The sequence below is a fragment of the Anomaloglossus baeobatrachus genome, chromosome 1 (genome assembly GCF_048569485.1).
Source record: "Anomaloglossus baeobatrachus isolate aAnoBae1 chromosome 1, aAnoBae1.hap1, whole genome shotgun sequence".
NCBI lineage: Eukaryota > Metazoa > Chordata > Amphibia > Anura > Aromobatidae > Anomaloglossus > Anomaloglossus baeobatrachus.
Window position 1 is genome coordinate 252,453,754 of NC_134353.1, and position 16,049 is coordinate 252,469,802.

General features: G+C 45.7%; 2 protein-coding genes across 2 annotated transcripts in view; one reads left to right on the forward strand and one right to left on the reverse strand.

Moving 5' to 3' along the window:
* ANXA5 (annexin A5) overlaps positions 1–16,049 on the forward strand; it is a 445,678-nt gene that overhangs the window by 337,441 nt on the left and 92,188 nt on the right. The window lies entirely within an intron of this gene.
* Positions 1–16,049, reverse strand: part of EXOSC9 (exosome component 9) — a 61,199-nt gene that overhangs the window by 44,069 nt on the left and 1,081 nt on the right. Inside the window, exons 2-6 of the mRNA XM_075336304.1 lie at positions 14,460–14,554; positions 13,974–14,093; positions 11,562–11,664; positions 5,931–6,068; positions 4,748–4,830 (exon numbers count right to left, since the gene is read on the reverse strand). Coding sequence (XP_075192419.1) covers positions 4,748–4,830; positions 5,931–6,068; positions 11,562–11,664; positions 13,974–14,093; positions 14,460–14,554 — 539 coding nt within the window. The remainder of the gene's footprint in view (positions 1–4,747; positions 4,831–5,930; positions 6,069–11,561; positions 11,665–13,973; positions 14,094–14,459; positions 14,555–16,049) is intronic.

Sequence of the window (16,049 nt, forward strand, 5' to 3'; positions counted from 1 at the left end):
GAATTGAGGGATAGTCCTAGCTGCAGACCGGACTGTAGAAAGGACAGGATGGTTGGCAAAGAAAACGGCCAAGGAGCATGGCCGGAAGAGCGACACCAGGACAGGAAAATCCTCCAAGTCCTGTGGTAAATCCTGGCCGAGGAAGACTTCCGAGCCCGAGTCATAGTGGAAATGACCTCGGAAGGAATGCCTGAAGCCGTCAGGATCCAGGACTCAAGAGCCACGCCGTCAATCTGAGAGCCGCAGAATTCTGGCGGAAAAACGGACCTTGAGAGAGAAGGTCTGGGCGGTCCGGGAGATGCCACGGCATTTCTACGGACAGACGGAGCAGGTCTGGGTACCAAGCTCGCCTGGGCCAGTCTGGAGCAATGATTATGACCAGACGGCCCTCCATTCTGATCTTGCGCAGGACCCTGGGCAAGAGAGCTAGAGGGGGAAACACGTAGGCCAGACGGAACTGGGACCAATCTTGAACCAGCGCGTCCGCTGCCAAGGCCTGAGGATCGTGGGAGCGAGCCACGTAAACCGGGATCTTGTTGTTGTGCCGGGATGCCATTAGATCCACTTCCGGAGTGCCCCACTTGCGGGAGATTGACCGGAACACTGCCGGATGCAGGGCCCACTCGCCGCTGTCCACGGTTTGACGGCTGAGATAATCTGCCTCCCAGTTTTCTACGCCTGGGATGTGGACTGCGGATATGGTGGACCTGGAGTCCTCCGTCCACTGAAGGATGCGTTGCACCTCCAACAATCGCCAGGCGGCTGAGAGTCCCGCCCTGGTGATTGATGTAGGCAACTGCTGTTGCGTTGTCCGACTGGACTCGAATGTGCTTGCCCGCCAACAGGTGGTGAAAGGCTACGAGAGCTAGGAGTACAGCCCTGATTTCCAGCACATTGATCGAGAGGGCTGATTCGGACGGAGTCCAAGTGCCCTGTGCTCGGTGGTGGAGAAATACTGCTCCCCAGCTGGAGAGACTGGCGTCCATGGTGAGGATCACCCAGGACGGGGTCAGGAAGGAGCGTCCCTGAGACACAGAGAGGGGCCGGAGCCACCACTGAAGAGAGCTGCTGGTCTGTGGCGACAGAGCCACTAGCCTGTGCAAAGAAGAGGTCCACTTGTCCCAAAAGCGGAGAATGTCCAGCTGCAGAGGACGCAGATGGAACTGGGCAAAGGGAACCGCTTCCATTGACGCCACCATCTGACCCAGCACCTGCATGAGGTGCCTGATGGAATGACGGCGGGGCTTCAACAGAGAGCGCACCGCCAGAGGGAGGGACTGCTGTTTGACTAAGGGCAGCTTCACAAGTGCCGGCAGAGTCTCGAATTGCATCCCTAGGTACGTAAGTTCCTGGGTCGGGGTCAGAGTGGACTTGGGCAGATTGACAAGCCACCCGAATTGAACAAGCGTGGCGAGAGTGAGCGAGACACTCCGCTGACAGTCTGCACTGGATGAAGCCTTGACTAGAAGGTCGTCCAGGTAAGGAATCACTGCCAACCCCTGGAGGTGCAGAACCGCAACCACTGCTGCCATGACCTTGGTGAATACACGAGGGGCCGTGGCTAACCCGAAGGGGAGAGCCATGAATTGGAAATGTTCCTCTCCGATTGCAAAACGTAGCCAACGCTGGTGTGAAACTGCAATTGGCACATGCAGATAGGCATCTCTGATGTCGATGGATGCTAGAAAATCTCCTTGGGTCATTGAGGCAATGACCGATCGCAGAGATTCCATGCGAAAGTGCCGCACCTGAACATGCTTGTTGAGAAGCTTGAGATCCAGGATGGGCCGGAAGGAACCGTCCTTCTTGGGGACTAGGAAGAGGTTTGAGTAGAAACCTCTGAACCGTTCCCGGGCGGGAACCGGAACAATTACTCCGTTGGCCTGCAAGGATGCCACGGCCTGTGAGAAGGCGGCGGCTTTGGAGCAGGGGGGAGTGGACAGAAAAAATCTGTTTGGCGGGCTGGAAGAAAATTCTATCCTGTAGCCGTGGGAGATGATATCCCGCACCCACTGATCGGAGACGTGTTGAAACCACACGTCGCCAAAGTGGGAGAGCCTGCCACCGACCAAGGACGTTGCTGGCGCAGCCAGATAGTCAAGAGGAGGCTGCCTTAGTGGCAGCAGCTCCTCCGTTCTTCTGAGGACGCGGCTTCGCGCGCCAGCTGGGTTTTCGATCCTTGGCTGAGTTAGTGGACGAAGCTGAGGGCTTAGAGGATGACCAGTTAGAGGAACGAAGGGAACGAAACCTCGACTGGTTCCTGCCCTGGACAGGTTTCCTGGTTTTAGTTTGTGGCATGGAAGTACTCTTCCCGCCAGTAGCTTCCTTAATAATTTCATCCAGTTGTTCGCCGAATAGCCTGGATCCAGCAAAAGGGAGCCCAGCAAGGTACTTCTTTGAAGAAGCATCTGCCTTCCACTCTCGAAGCCACAAGATCCTGCGGATAGCGAGGGAATTAGCCGAAGCCACTGCAGTGCGGTGAGAAGCCTCCAGCATGACAGACATGGCATAGGATGAAAAAGCTGAAGCTTGGGACGTTAAGGCAACCATTTCGGGCATAGATTCCCTGGAGAGGGAATGCATCTCCTCCAGAGAAGCAGAGATGGCCTTGAGAGCCCACACTGCTGCAAAAGATGGGGAGAACGAGGCCCCAGCCGCCTCATATACAGATTTGGCCAGAAGGTCAACCTGGCGGTCAGTGGCATCCTTAAGAGAGGTTCCATCAGCCACTGATACAACGGTCCGGGCTGAGAGTCTAGACACCGGAGGGTCTACCTTTGGTGAATGAGCCCACTCCTTGACCACCTCAGGTGGAAAGGGAAAACTGTCATCAGAACCGCGCTTTGGGAAGCGTTTGTCAGGACAGGCCCTAGGCTTGGTCACAGTGGCCTGAAAACTGGAGTGGTTAAAGAACACACTCCTTGTCCTCTTAGGCAAGGTAAACTGGTGCTTTTCTGCCAGAGAGGGTTGCTCCTCTGATACTGGCGGATTGAGGTCCAGTACAGAATTAATGGACGCAATCAAATCATTAACATCTGCGTCACTTTCGGACAGATCAATGGGGCACATGGAGGTAGCGTCCGAGCCCCCAGTAAAGGCATCCTCCTCGTCCTGCGAGTCAGCTCGTGAATCAGAGCCGTGGGACGAGGAAGGAGAGGGAGCCCTGCGTCTCCTTTTAGGACGACGGGGTCTGGGACCAGATGAAGAATCCTCTGTGAGCTCCGCTGAGAGAGCCCTAGCAGCAGAGGCGCCCTGAGAAGGGGGCTGATGCATGTTCAGCAAAGTCCGGGACAGCTGTCCCATGGAGTCGGCAAAAGACTGGGAGATTGACCTAGAGAAGGATTCTACCCAAGCCAGGGGTTCAGCCACCGGATCCGGAGCAGCCGGAGGGACCACTGTGGGTGCGATACCAGGCTGAGGCATTGCCAGATTAGAGCAGGCATCACAATGTGGATATGTGCTCGGTTCAGGCAGCACGAGCTTACATGCAGTGCATATTGCGTACAGCCTTGCAGCCTTGCTCCTCGTGTGAGACATGCTGCTGAAGTGGGGGCTCTGAGCCAGAATGACCCCCAGAGAGTATATAAGCAGGTCAACAACCGGAGGTTGTGGCTTACCAGATTGTTTGTGTGCCCTCCAGATCCCACAACCCGGACCCCCAGACAGATTAGCAGAGATGCTGCAGCCAGCGCCGATCGCTGTGAGAACGCTGATAAAATGGCGCCGGAGCGAGGAGAGGGGGCGGGGCCTACTCTGAGAGCGGGATCTGGAGGGCCAAGGAGATTTACAGGGGAGGGGACATTTACTCAGAGGAGTGTCCCTCCCCTGTGCCGAACGGCCGCTGGGCGGAGCCGCACTGTCCCTCTGCATGATTGACATGCGAGGGCAGTGAAATCGAAACTAGGCCTCAGGCGAAGTCGGGGCCTAAATTTAAGCGCTGCGGCCGGCGCGCAGGCACCATCGGCGCGGTTCTCAGGTGAAAACCAGAGAACCGGCCAGAAATGTCAGAACAGATACACAGCACACTCTCCCCAACAATAAAGTAAAAGGGACCCCCGAAAATAACGTCTCAGATACTTAGCTTGTGAGACGCAGGGTTTCAAGTCCCTGGGGATGAGTGCTCCGTCCGGCAGGATACTGAAGGGCTGCGGATGGAGACCGGTCTCCTGCAAAGCAGGGAGAACCGTGCTGGCTCCCACTTCAAGCCAGAGCCCGAGGGATGGTGAAGGAGCGCAGCATGTAAGGCTCCAGCCCTGAAATCAACCTTAACAACACCGCCGACACAGTGGGGTGAGAAGGGACATGCCGGGAGTCCAGGCTTGGACCCGCTTTTCTTCAAACTCTTTCCAAAAATCAAAAATCAGATGAGAATGCATGTGTGGATGTGTGCCTCCTGAACACAAAGCAATGAACTGGCTATATTTGGTTATCCAGGGGGTGTATATGCTCAGAGGGAGGAGCTACACTTTTTAGTGTAGTACTTTGTGTGTCCTCCGGAGGCAGAAGCTATACACCCAATGTCTGGGTCTCCCATAGGAACGATAAAGAAATATTCACTGGAAATCTGCATATAAAATTTCCGCAAATTTAACAAGATTAAAAAAAACAAAACAAAAAAAAAAAAACAAAACACAGGAATAGGAAAATTCTTTGCAAATTGAAAAAGAAGCACATGGCATTCTGACACTGGTGAGGAGAACCTAAGACATCAGGACAAAACAACATTACATAATGATAAAATTCATACCCTTGTTGGAAGAAAGCAAAACTGACGCAAATGGGCATGTGGTGGATGCTAAGAGGAACAGGGTCTCTTTCTTCTGGAGAGTACTAATCACAGGAAAGAAAAATAGGAATGATTTATACCAACAAAAGAAGATAAAAAGAAACTTAATTTCAAAACAACCTACATGTTCTTCCAGATCAACCCTCCTAATCTGTCTAAATGGCCATGCAGGGTATAGAAAACTGAATAAAACGATACCTGTATATCAGATTCGATGTCTTATTCCAGAGATAAAGGTTTTTCTTAAATGTAAATAAGCTGTTAAGAACTATGGATGGGTTATAGATCGCCCGAGAATCTGTAGAGCTTATTTTAAAATGAAATGGTCTTAAAAAAGAAAAAAAAAAAAATTTACTTGCAGATATTGGGTTAATCTGCATGTTAATGGCATTCTGTCACCACTCAATGCATAGTGAGCAGCAGCTGTAATTTCACCTCTGGCACTGACTGACAGCCGGTTGAGCCTTTTATGAGTCAGCCCACCCCCATGACTGAAAGCCCAAGGAATAAAGTTCAAAATTTCCCGGCATCAGGGCTCTCAGTGTAACCACCTTCAGAACGCTATTAAACTGAAGATTAACCCCATATCTTTAGTTTAATACCTTTTTTTATTTTACATGACGGGTCCCTTTAAATGAAAAGGGAAATTATCAGTGTGAGACATGTAATGACTGTCTGCCCTCCTGATCTATCTGCATAGCTGTGCCTGATTGTAAAGAGACAAACCTCAGCTCTGCTGTGTTAGTTGTAATCAAGCACAGCTATATTAGGAGGATTGATCCTACTGATACACAAATGTTCTAGAAATGAGAAACCTAGCACATTCCTTTGGCACTTGTCAGATTATCCTCACTGCGCTGACTACGACCATATGTGATCCAACAAGAGGTTTGAGCAGCTTTGTTTTAGTAAGACTCCCAACGTCCTGACCCTTCATGAAAATTTCTAAAGGGTGTTTAAAATTTCTGGCGTTTTATGTAAAATGAAAGAACAAAAAGGAAAACAAAAACAAAAAAACAAACAAAAAAAACAAACAACCCAGCTCTCCTCTATGGAAGAGCCTGTAGTATGCATTTTATATTTTCACATCTTACAGTTCTGCATTTTACATCAGATAAACCACACCACCGGGCATAAGACATACCACTGTGACTTCTTCTCCTTGTACGGATACATCGGGCCTCCGGAAGTGACACAGTGCTGCCACGGCTGCGATACTTGCTGCATCCATTATGTTTCCTTCATGATTTAACAGATGCAAATCAACCCGAATCTGCCATACCTATTGTAAGAAATCATTAAACAGAAGTTTAAATTCATATCCAAATATTCAGGCAGCACTCCTCACACTATGCAGCAAATAAAGCATCGGCACTCCAAACTTCATAACCGATTATAAGGGATTTATTCCATAAGTATTCAGTATACATATATATATATAATATATATATATATATATATATATATATATATATATATATATATATATATATATATATATATATATATATATATATATATATATATATATATATATATATATATATACACACACATACATACATACATACATACATACATATATATATATATATATATATATATTAAAAAAAACGGCATAGGGTCCCCATATTATATCCAGCAAAGATAAAGCATACAGCTACTGTCTGCAGCCCCCAGTCATGCACTTATCTTGGATGTGTATCAAATAAGAGGAACTGCGTACGTTTTGTTTACTTATTTAAATAAATTAAAAAAAAAAAAAAAAAAAATATATGACGTGCAGTCCCCCCCACCTTACCCCCAATTTTGATACCCAGCCAAGATAAAGCCCAACAGCTAGTTGCTGGTATTCATACTGCATGCAGTAGTGATGCGGGGTTTTTTTGTTGTTTTTTTTGGCCAGGAGGTGTAGATTTGGTGTAGGAATATGGTGTCAAAATTTCAGCACCAATCTGCATCTCTTGGCAAAAAAACCCCATAGGTTTCTACTAGGAGATGCAGGTCTGTGCTCAGCGAGAGTTCATTGAGGTCCCTGGGGTCAGATTACCTGTGATCATAGGTGGAGGACTGTGAGAACCTTCAGCTGTGACCGCAACTAACCTAAGTGACATCACCTCTCAGTCTCTGCCTGAACTTATCAGCGGTCGGTCATGTTCCATGATCGCACGCTGTGCCTTCAGTAACGTAGCAAAGCTGGAATAGTCGTGGGACCTTGTGTGGATTACGTAGGACCTGCAGGGGTGTTTTGGGGTTAATAAAGTGGTGAGAACGGGTGTTTTATTTGTGTTATTTCATATAAAAGTATTTTTTCGGTGTTTGTTTATTTACAGATTAGTAAAGGGAGGGGGGGGGGGGTAGTCTCAGACGCCTGCCATTACTAATCTAGGGCTTAGTGGCAGCTGTGTTCAACTCCTTATTACCCCGATTGCCACTACACCAGGGCAATTAGGATGAGCCGGGTAAAGTGCTGGGAGTGTCACATCTAATGGATGCAGGTTGCTATTTTTAGGCTGGGACTGCACACTTTTTTTATTTTAAATTTAAAAAAGACGCATGCGGTTCTTCTTATTTTGATGTACAGCCAAGATAAGCTCACTGCTGGGAGCTGCAGCGTGTAGCCATAGGCTTTATCTGTGATGGTATCATAATATGGGGGGACCCCTGCACCAATTTTTTTTATTTATTTTTACTGTACATGCTGTCACTCAGGTTGGGGGAGTGTTTGACTGCAACCAATCACAGATGCCGGTGGGCAGGGAAAACAGTGCATATGCATGAGCCTAATGAGCAGCCCTTGAAGTGAATGGGCGGCCGCGGGAGCAGTTACAGCGCTGCCGGAGGCTCGGTAGGTATGAAGCGCCCCTTGCTTTACTATTTTTTTTTCTTTGAGTGCCGGATCATTAGCTGGAATTCACTGAGAATTCCAGGCCCGAGGCCGGCCCCTGGATACTTTTGAAATCGCGCAGATCCAGGCTATGTGCCCACGGGAGCTCGCACCTGCAGATATATTCACAGGTACGTCTTCAGGTTTCCCACAGCAGCTCCCCGGAATCCGCAGCTATACATAGCTGCGGGATTCCAGCAAAATATCTGCAGAAAACCTGCGGACATTCATGCGACCTACCTGCGGAAGTCCCGGCCTCTATCTCCATAGTGGAGATCCGGGAATTCCGCAGGAATAATTGACATGCAGTTATGTGCGGCTGTGGGACATCCGCAGCATGTTACGCAGCCGCACATACCGCAACATGGACACAGACACTCCCCATGTCCCATAGGATAACATGGGGAGTGTCTGCACTTGCTAAAACCTGCGGATTTATCTAGAAAATCCAGATAAATCCGCAGGTTTTCAGCAGCAAAATCCGTGGGTACAGAGTCCCGTGGGCACATAGCCTTACAGTCCGGGTCCACCCATCACTACTAATGAGCCTTTTTCAAACAGTTTATATTCACACATGCAGATAAGCTGCAGACGTTTCTGTGACTTTACAAATTCATCTGCATAGGGATTACTTCATACTCTTGCTGCTAATACTATCCCATTTAGATGAATGGAACAGATTTTGAGGGGCAGCAAACCTGCCACAAGATTATATTCTCAAAAGAAAAAAAAAAAAAACAGGAAGAACATGGCATGCACCTTAATAGAAAAGAATAAGGGTGCACGCCATCCCTGAACGTATTTTAGTGATATAAAAGTTTCACAAAAATGGAGATTCGTGCAAAGTTTCTGACTCTCTAGTAATTTTACCAGATAGCAAAGCCTGAGTCAGGAACAGGGCTACCATTGCTGGATCCCCATGTGCCTGAAAAGATTCTTAACCACCCACGTCAGTCCTTTCAATGTTCACACAATCCAGCAAAACTGTATCACTTCTGCTGTCGCTTACTAAGGCAATCATTTTAGAATAGTGCAAAGTGAAAGCCAGTTCAGTTTGCACCATTCTATGAAAAGGAGGCCATGCTGATCACATGAAGCGCCAAAGCATACATCACAAAATTAGTGATTATTGGAAAAACTACAATCCAAATTATCACAGGCGTTATTAAAAAGGGTATTCCAGTCTCCAAGATCCTATCCCAATATGTAGTAGGCGTAATATAACCAGATTTCTTACCTCATGCGCAGCGTATTGCCACTTAGGTATCTATGGTTACAACCACTCATTTAGTGACAGTTGCTCATGGATTCCTAAGCTGCACTGCCCTGCCCAAGAGATAAGAGACATGGCTATATCAGAAGAACTATACTACATTTCTAATTGGAGGCATTTGCTAATAATATTATTACACACAGGACATTGGAGATGGGAATACCCCTTTTTGGGTTAATAACGGAGATGACCTGCTATGTAGTTATGCTGCCATGCAGTGTTTGTGGTGGGCCCAGCAGGGAGGCAGCCCTAGCACCTTGTGGGGTGCAGTATGGACAGATCAGATGATGCACAATTCTGAGGCTGCAGCATGTACCGATTTAAAAATATGTATTTGTTTTCGAGGGAGCCTGGCAGCAAATTCATGCCGCCCGAGCCACAGGTAGTAGGAAGAACACATTGGCTTCTGTAATAATGCAGCCAATCAGGAACTACATGTCTTGGATGACTAGTCCAAGAGGCATGTGCCTGGCGGCTTGTTCCCTGGCCTTTTTTTATACACGCAAACATTAGGCAGGACTTGTCGGTCTGGGTGAGGGTAAAGAGCCTGGAGAAGCTGCAGGTTGCAGTGTTGGAAGTCATCCACGATACATCCTCCCTGGACATTTTGTTAAAGTAGCTTTTCTCTAAAATGCTGCAATAACTGAACTAGTCTTTGATTCATGCTGCTCGAGATTTGGGCAGCATGAATCTGCCGTCAGGTCTCAGAAGGCAACTAGAATGTAAATGGAGATAGATTTTTAACCCTTGCATACACTTCCACCACTAAGGTCAGGTTCAGACGAGCAAATGCAAAATGGTCGTCTGTTTTTCCTCCTGGAAAGGCAGATTATATTTTTTACTCTGTATTATCATCAGTATGTCAGTCTTTTACTTCCAAATGACATCTGTTTTATAGATGAACAATTAGAAGAAAAAAAAGTTACAATACGTCAAATATAGTTTGCCATGTCAATAATTGCAATGGATAAAGAAATAACGTTTGGAACACCATTCTAAGTCTGAACTGGGTGCAAAAAGCTAAAAAAAAAAACAAACCACTATATGGAGATAAGGTATGCACACCAGTGACTATGCAAGGGGAATACATGAAATAGCAGTAACTGCTGTGTGATTACTGGCCTGAAAAATCCAATAGCTACATGCAAAAATGAAAAATGGAATCTGCATTACTGCCATGAAATATGAATAAAGAGAAATTTAGCTACTGAATTGATCAATGCAACAGAGCCCCAGACTTAAGCGGGCTTTACACGCTACAATATATCGGGCGATATGTCGTCGGGGTCACGTCGTAAGTGGTGCACATTGTTTGACATATCGTAGCGTGTGACAGCTACGAGCGACTGTGAACAAGCAAAAATACTCACCTTATCGTTGCTCGTTGACACGTCACTCATTTTCAAAAAACAAAATCGAACGTCCTTCTGCACGCCGGTTGTTCATCGTTCCCGAGGCAGCACAGATCGCACCGAGTGACACCCCGGGAACAATGAACTGCAGCCTACCTGCGGCCGCCGGCAATGCGGAAGGAAGGAGGTGGGCAGAATGTTTACATCCCGCTCATCTCCACCCCTCCGTGTCTATTGGCTGGCCGCTGTGTGACATCGCTGTGATGCCGAACGTCCCTCCCCCTTCAGAAAGTGGATGTTCGCCGCCCACATCGAGGTCGTTCGGGAGGTAAGTATGTGTGACGGGGGTTACTGACTGTGTGCGACACGGGCAATAAATTGCCCGTGCCGCACAAACGATGGGGGCGGGTGCGATTGCACGAGAAATTGAAGCATGTAAAGCAGCCTTTAGAATGTTGTTCCAAACGTTATTTCTTTATTTGTTAGTAGTCTTTCGTTTGTGAACCTGACCCCACCCATACCTTGCCAGTCCACATTATACATATATAGCCTGGGTCTCAGCTTCCCATACTTGGTAAGTTGTTTAACTGCATGTGAGGACACACATTAGCTAGGGACCCCAAAAATAAGAGAATACCGTGAAGGTTTTGGGGCTCTGTTGCATTGATCAATTCAGTAGCTAAATTTCCCTTTATTCATATTTCATGGCAGTAATGCAGATTCCATTGTCATTTTCTCATTTTTGCATGTAGCTATTGCATTTTTCAGGCCAGTATTCACACAGCAGTTTCTGCCATTACATGTATTCCCCTTGCATAGTCACTGGTGTGCATACCTTCTCTCCATATAATAATTGCAATGGATCCGTGAAAGTGCATGATAAATGGATGTCAAATCATATCTGATCCTTATTTTGCACATCCTTTGACTTATATCAGGCGAGTATGATCCAAAATACAGATCAAAATAATGTATGCGTTTTTTGTTTTTTTTTATACCTAGCCCATCGGCCAAGCTACCCATTTTGCATACGGATCGATTATACATGAATCTGAATGCGCCCTTATTGTGAAATCTAGGCGTCACCTCAGTCTATCTAGAATGGCGTTAGAAGAAAGTTTTGATCGCCTGCTATTTCAAAGCTCCAGCTTGCCATGACACTAGCACATAGAAAACTGAATTCTGTGAATTAAAAAAAAACAAAAAACCCTCCCTGATGAATTCCAAGTCAAACACTCAGTCACCCCATTACACAGCCCTCACCTTCTCTCCGGCCTGCACACAAAGCGATTCAGTGTCAATACATTTGGAATTTCTCAGGCACCGCTCCAGGAGTCTGTTGAGTTTAACCAGCAGCTCAGAAGGCCTACAGACAGAGAAGCAGTCAGATATAATGCATATATGGAGGCTACATGGTTTATACAGGTAAAACAAATTACATATGTCCCTGATATTCAACCAAAAGAATGGGAGATTAGTATACTGTATGTAATAGAACCACATACACAAATCAGCCAGCTCACCACTTCCAGAATCTGGGGTGTCTCATGATGTCCGCACAGGATATCCCTGGTCCGGGTATAATGAAATGCAGATATAGACACAAATCCAGCGGTCTGCAGTCCGGGATGTATAAAATCATCTTTTATTGCAACATTTCTTTAAACTTCAGGGGTACAGGTGTTAGCGAACCAACCCGTTTCGACAGATAAGTCGTTAAATCTTATTCATGGATACAGACTAAACCAAAGGCCGAAACGCGCTGGATCGCTAACCTTGTGTTTCTGTGGACTCCTGTACCGCTGAATTTTAAAGACATTTTGCAATAAAGGAAGCTTTTATACATCCCAGACTGTAGACCGCTGGATTTGTTTCTATATCTAAACTGTATGTACAGCCATAATGCACGATCCAATCTACCCTAAGAAGGCTAGTCTTTCCCTAATGATCCCAATTGTTGAACCACTGGGCTAAACACACAAAAAAAACCCAAATCTCACATTTATCATATCACCTTCTAAAAATACCCCAAAAAACATCTAAGCCCCTTTTTGACACCAGCACTGTGACCAGCTCTGTAGGTAAAGTGCTCCACGGAATATGGGATTGGTAAAGAAAGTCTGTGTACCCTAAAGACTAAACCTTTCCACAGAAGGAGTGAGCAGAGCGCTTCTAACCTGGTTTCATATGTGCAATTTATGTACTACGATCCTCCATGCCCATTATCAGTTTTTGGCTTTAATCGGTACCTTTTCTAGCTCCATGGCATTCTTTCTAGGAAATTGAGCTGTATAATCCAGATAAGGCCTTACTAATTGTGCATATTGGTAGTTTTACTTACCTGTCCTGAGAGTTCATACCTCTTTTAATACATGATAATATCCTGTTTGACTTAGAAGCAGCTCATATTACATGCTGCACACATCCCTTAAAAGGGACTCTGTCACTAGTTTTTGTTCCCCCATCTGAGAGCCCCATAATGTAGAGACAGAGACCCTGATTCCAGCGATGTGTCACTTAGGGCAGTTTCACACATCTGGCTTTTCGCCGGATTGGCGGATCCGGCTCACTCCAGTACAGCGTGATACAGTACAATGGCAGCGTGGCAACTTCCGGGTCACATGCTCCGGTCACATGACAGCATGTGGCCGGAGCTTGTCACGCTGCCATTGTACTGTATACACTGTACTGGAGTGCGCCGTATCCGCCAATCCGGCGAAAAGCCAGATGTGTGAAACGGCCCTTACTGAGCTGTTTTGCTGTCATTTTGATACAATCAGTGTTTTCTCTGCTGCATTTTAATCAATAGATCTTGGAATAATTATAATTTTCAAAATTGAATAGGTTTAAAAAAATATATCTGTGCTGAGAATCTTCTACGTACGTGTCCCTGCTGTGTACTGTGTAATGGCCGTGTCTGACCGTACAGGAACATTGTCTGATTATACCACATCTCCTGGGCCGGGGAGGAAGTAAAAGAGTATACACATAGCACAGCACGGGATCACAGATGTTCTTTTTGTGAAGTAAAATATTTCCCTGCCTGTTTTTAAAAAATGTTTTACCTCAAAAGAAAGAATTATTTGTGATCCAGTGCTGTAATGTCTGTGTATGTTTTCTTCCTCCCCTGCCCAGGAGCTATGTTATGATCAGAACATGTCCCTGTACGGTCAGACACGGCCATTACACAGCAGGGACACATATATAAGATCTCAGCACAGGTACAGTTTTATTATGGTTTTTTTTAAAACACATCTAATTGTGGATTATTAATTAATTATTATTAATAATAAGATCTATTAGTTAACATGAACTTTGTGGGAAAACCCCCTTTAAAGGCCAAACCTTTTAAAGGGAACATGTCACCAGATTTTCATGTATAAAGCAAAACTACCACCTTTATCAGTGACTGTGCTACATTCCATAAAGGTGCATATTAACCCCTTACTCTCCCTGTATAACCCCCAAATAACTTTTGAAAATCTCCCACCCTGTATGTAAATCTTTCAGTCCGATGGGCGTGCTTAATCCGGCAGAGCAAAGTGCGCCTTTAACAGCTGGAACTAAAGAGCAGTGCACAGTCAAGTGACATTTGAAGACCAGACCAGGGAACTGTGGAAATATCATTGACTGTAATACTGAGGGCAGGATAGTACAATTTTTACAGTATCTTACCTTCCTGACTCAAATGCAGGTGACGCCATAGACGAAAGTTCAAGATTGAAGAAAAGAATCCCTTCAGTGGGTCTGTTCATCTTAGGGGCAACGAGTTCACAAGACACTTGTCCCAGAACCCTGAAAGAAAAGAATATATTATACACAATAAGAGGTGTGCTGCATGTCAATATAAATAAATCCCAGAGAAGCTGTTCCTTGTGTAAGAGCCAATCTGTAGCATCAGAAAAAAAGTGGTGCCAATGAGGTTATCACCGCACACCGCTGCTGGACGAGTATCATGCAGGCTTCTGATCAGTAGAATATGTACACACGTCTCAGCTCTTATCTGGAGTCGTTACGTCATTGGAACCACTCACCTCTGAGAGACATCAATGAATAACCCCATTAATGAGACTTAAATTAATAATACATCACTGGAACATTGAGGCTATTTTTTTTTAACTTAATTATATACAAATACATTTTTAATCTAAGTGAATTTACCTGGTTTTCCCAAGCTCAACAATACAGCAGCCATACTCTGTTCCAAAAGTGATCTTAATATTTCTGTAATCGTAGGTTTGTCGGCCATCAATACGCTGCAGATACAAAAAAACAAAAATACATAGTAGTGCTGGCCATAATAAAAACAAAAAAACAATTTATATATCTATATATTTATTTTACATACATACAGCTCTGGCAAAATTTGGGCTGGCCATGACAGTGACCTACCAAAGGAATGGCAAATGGCAGCTGGGGTGAAGTGTACAGCAAGAACAGTTCATAACAGGCTCCTAGAGGCAGGGCTCAAGTCATGTAAAGCTAGAAAAAAAGCCTTTTATCAATGAGAAGCAAAGGAGAGCCAGACTGAAGTTTACCAAAGACATAAGGATTAGACCATAGAGGACTAGAATAAGGTAAATCTTCTCTGATGAGTCTAATTTTCAGCTTTGCCCAACACCTGGTCGTCTAATGGTTAGACGGAGATCTGGAGAGGCGTACAAGCCACAGTGTCTTGCACCCACTGTGAAATTTGGTGGAAGATTGGTGATGATCTGGGGATGCTTCAGCAAGGCTGGAATTGGGCAGATTAAACTTTACGAAGGATGTATGAATCAAGCTGCATATAAGGTTATCCTGGAAAAACAGTTGCTTTCTTCTGCTCAGGCATTGTTCCCCAACTCTGAGGACTGTTTGTTCCAGCAGGAAAATGCGCCATGCCACACAGCTAGGTTAATCAATGTGTGGATGAAGGACCACCACATCAAAACCCTGTCATGGCCAGCCCAATCTCCAGACCTGAACCCCACTGTAAACCTCTGGAATGTAATCAAGAGGAAGATGGATAGTGACAAGCCATCAAACAAAGAAGACCTGCTGGGTGCAGAGCTGGGTGTGTAATATATATTACACACACACACACATACTTACGGTGGTACCTAAAGCCACATTATTTTAAATTCAGTTTTTCATCACTTTCATATCAAATTGTTGACAACAGAGGAACAAAGCAGAATAAAAGCTGCACAGGAGCATTACATGTCATCGGGGCGAGGACAGGCACATACATAATATTGAGCTCTCCAGGATTTCACCAACACCAGATCCCAAACCTTTACACTGTACAGAGAACAGCGCACAGGCAGCAGCCAGTATACAAGGGATGGAGAGAACTAAACATCCCCCATGTGATCCCCCTGGAGGCAGGAATGCCAAGTAAGGGCGCCAAGGGGCCAAATATTACATTTTTTAGGTCTGTTGCAATTACTGTGCTTTAAAATGAATGTGAGCACAGGTAGGAGACGAAAGCGTCTACACAGAGCAATAGGTGTGTGACCAATGAACAGGGACTCGCTACGAAAAACTATGGATGACGGGACTTAAGGTCTTATTTGAAATGACCAAAGAAGCAGAGTTTACAGGGGTTGTCCACTAAACAAATATATATTGTTTACGGCTGGCTGCATCTGGGCGGAGACCCAAACTGCCCAATCAGTGACTTCCATTGGGGGTTTATCTAAAGTCCATCTTAACTGAACTTTAACGGGTCTGCTCATCTCTAGTGATAGGGTTCCTTCTGCTCAGATAGAA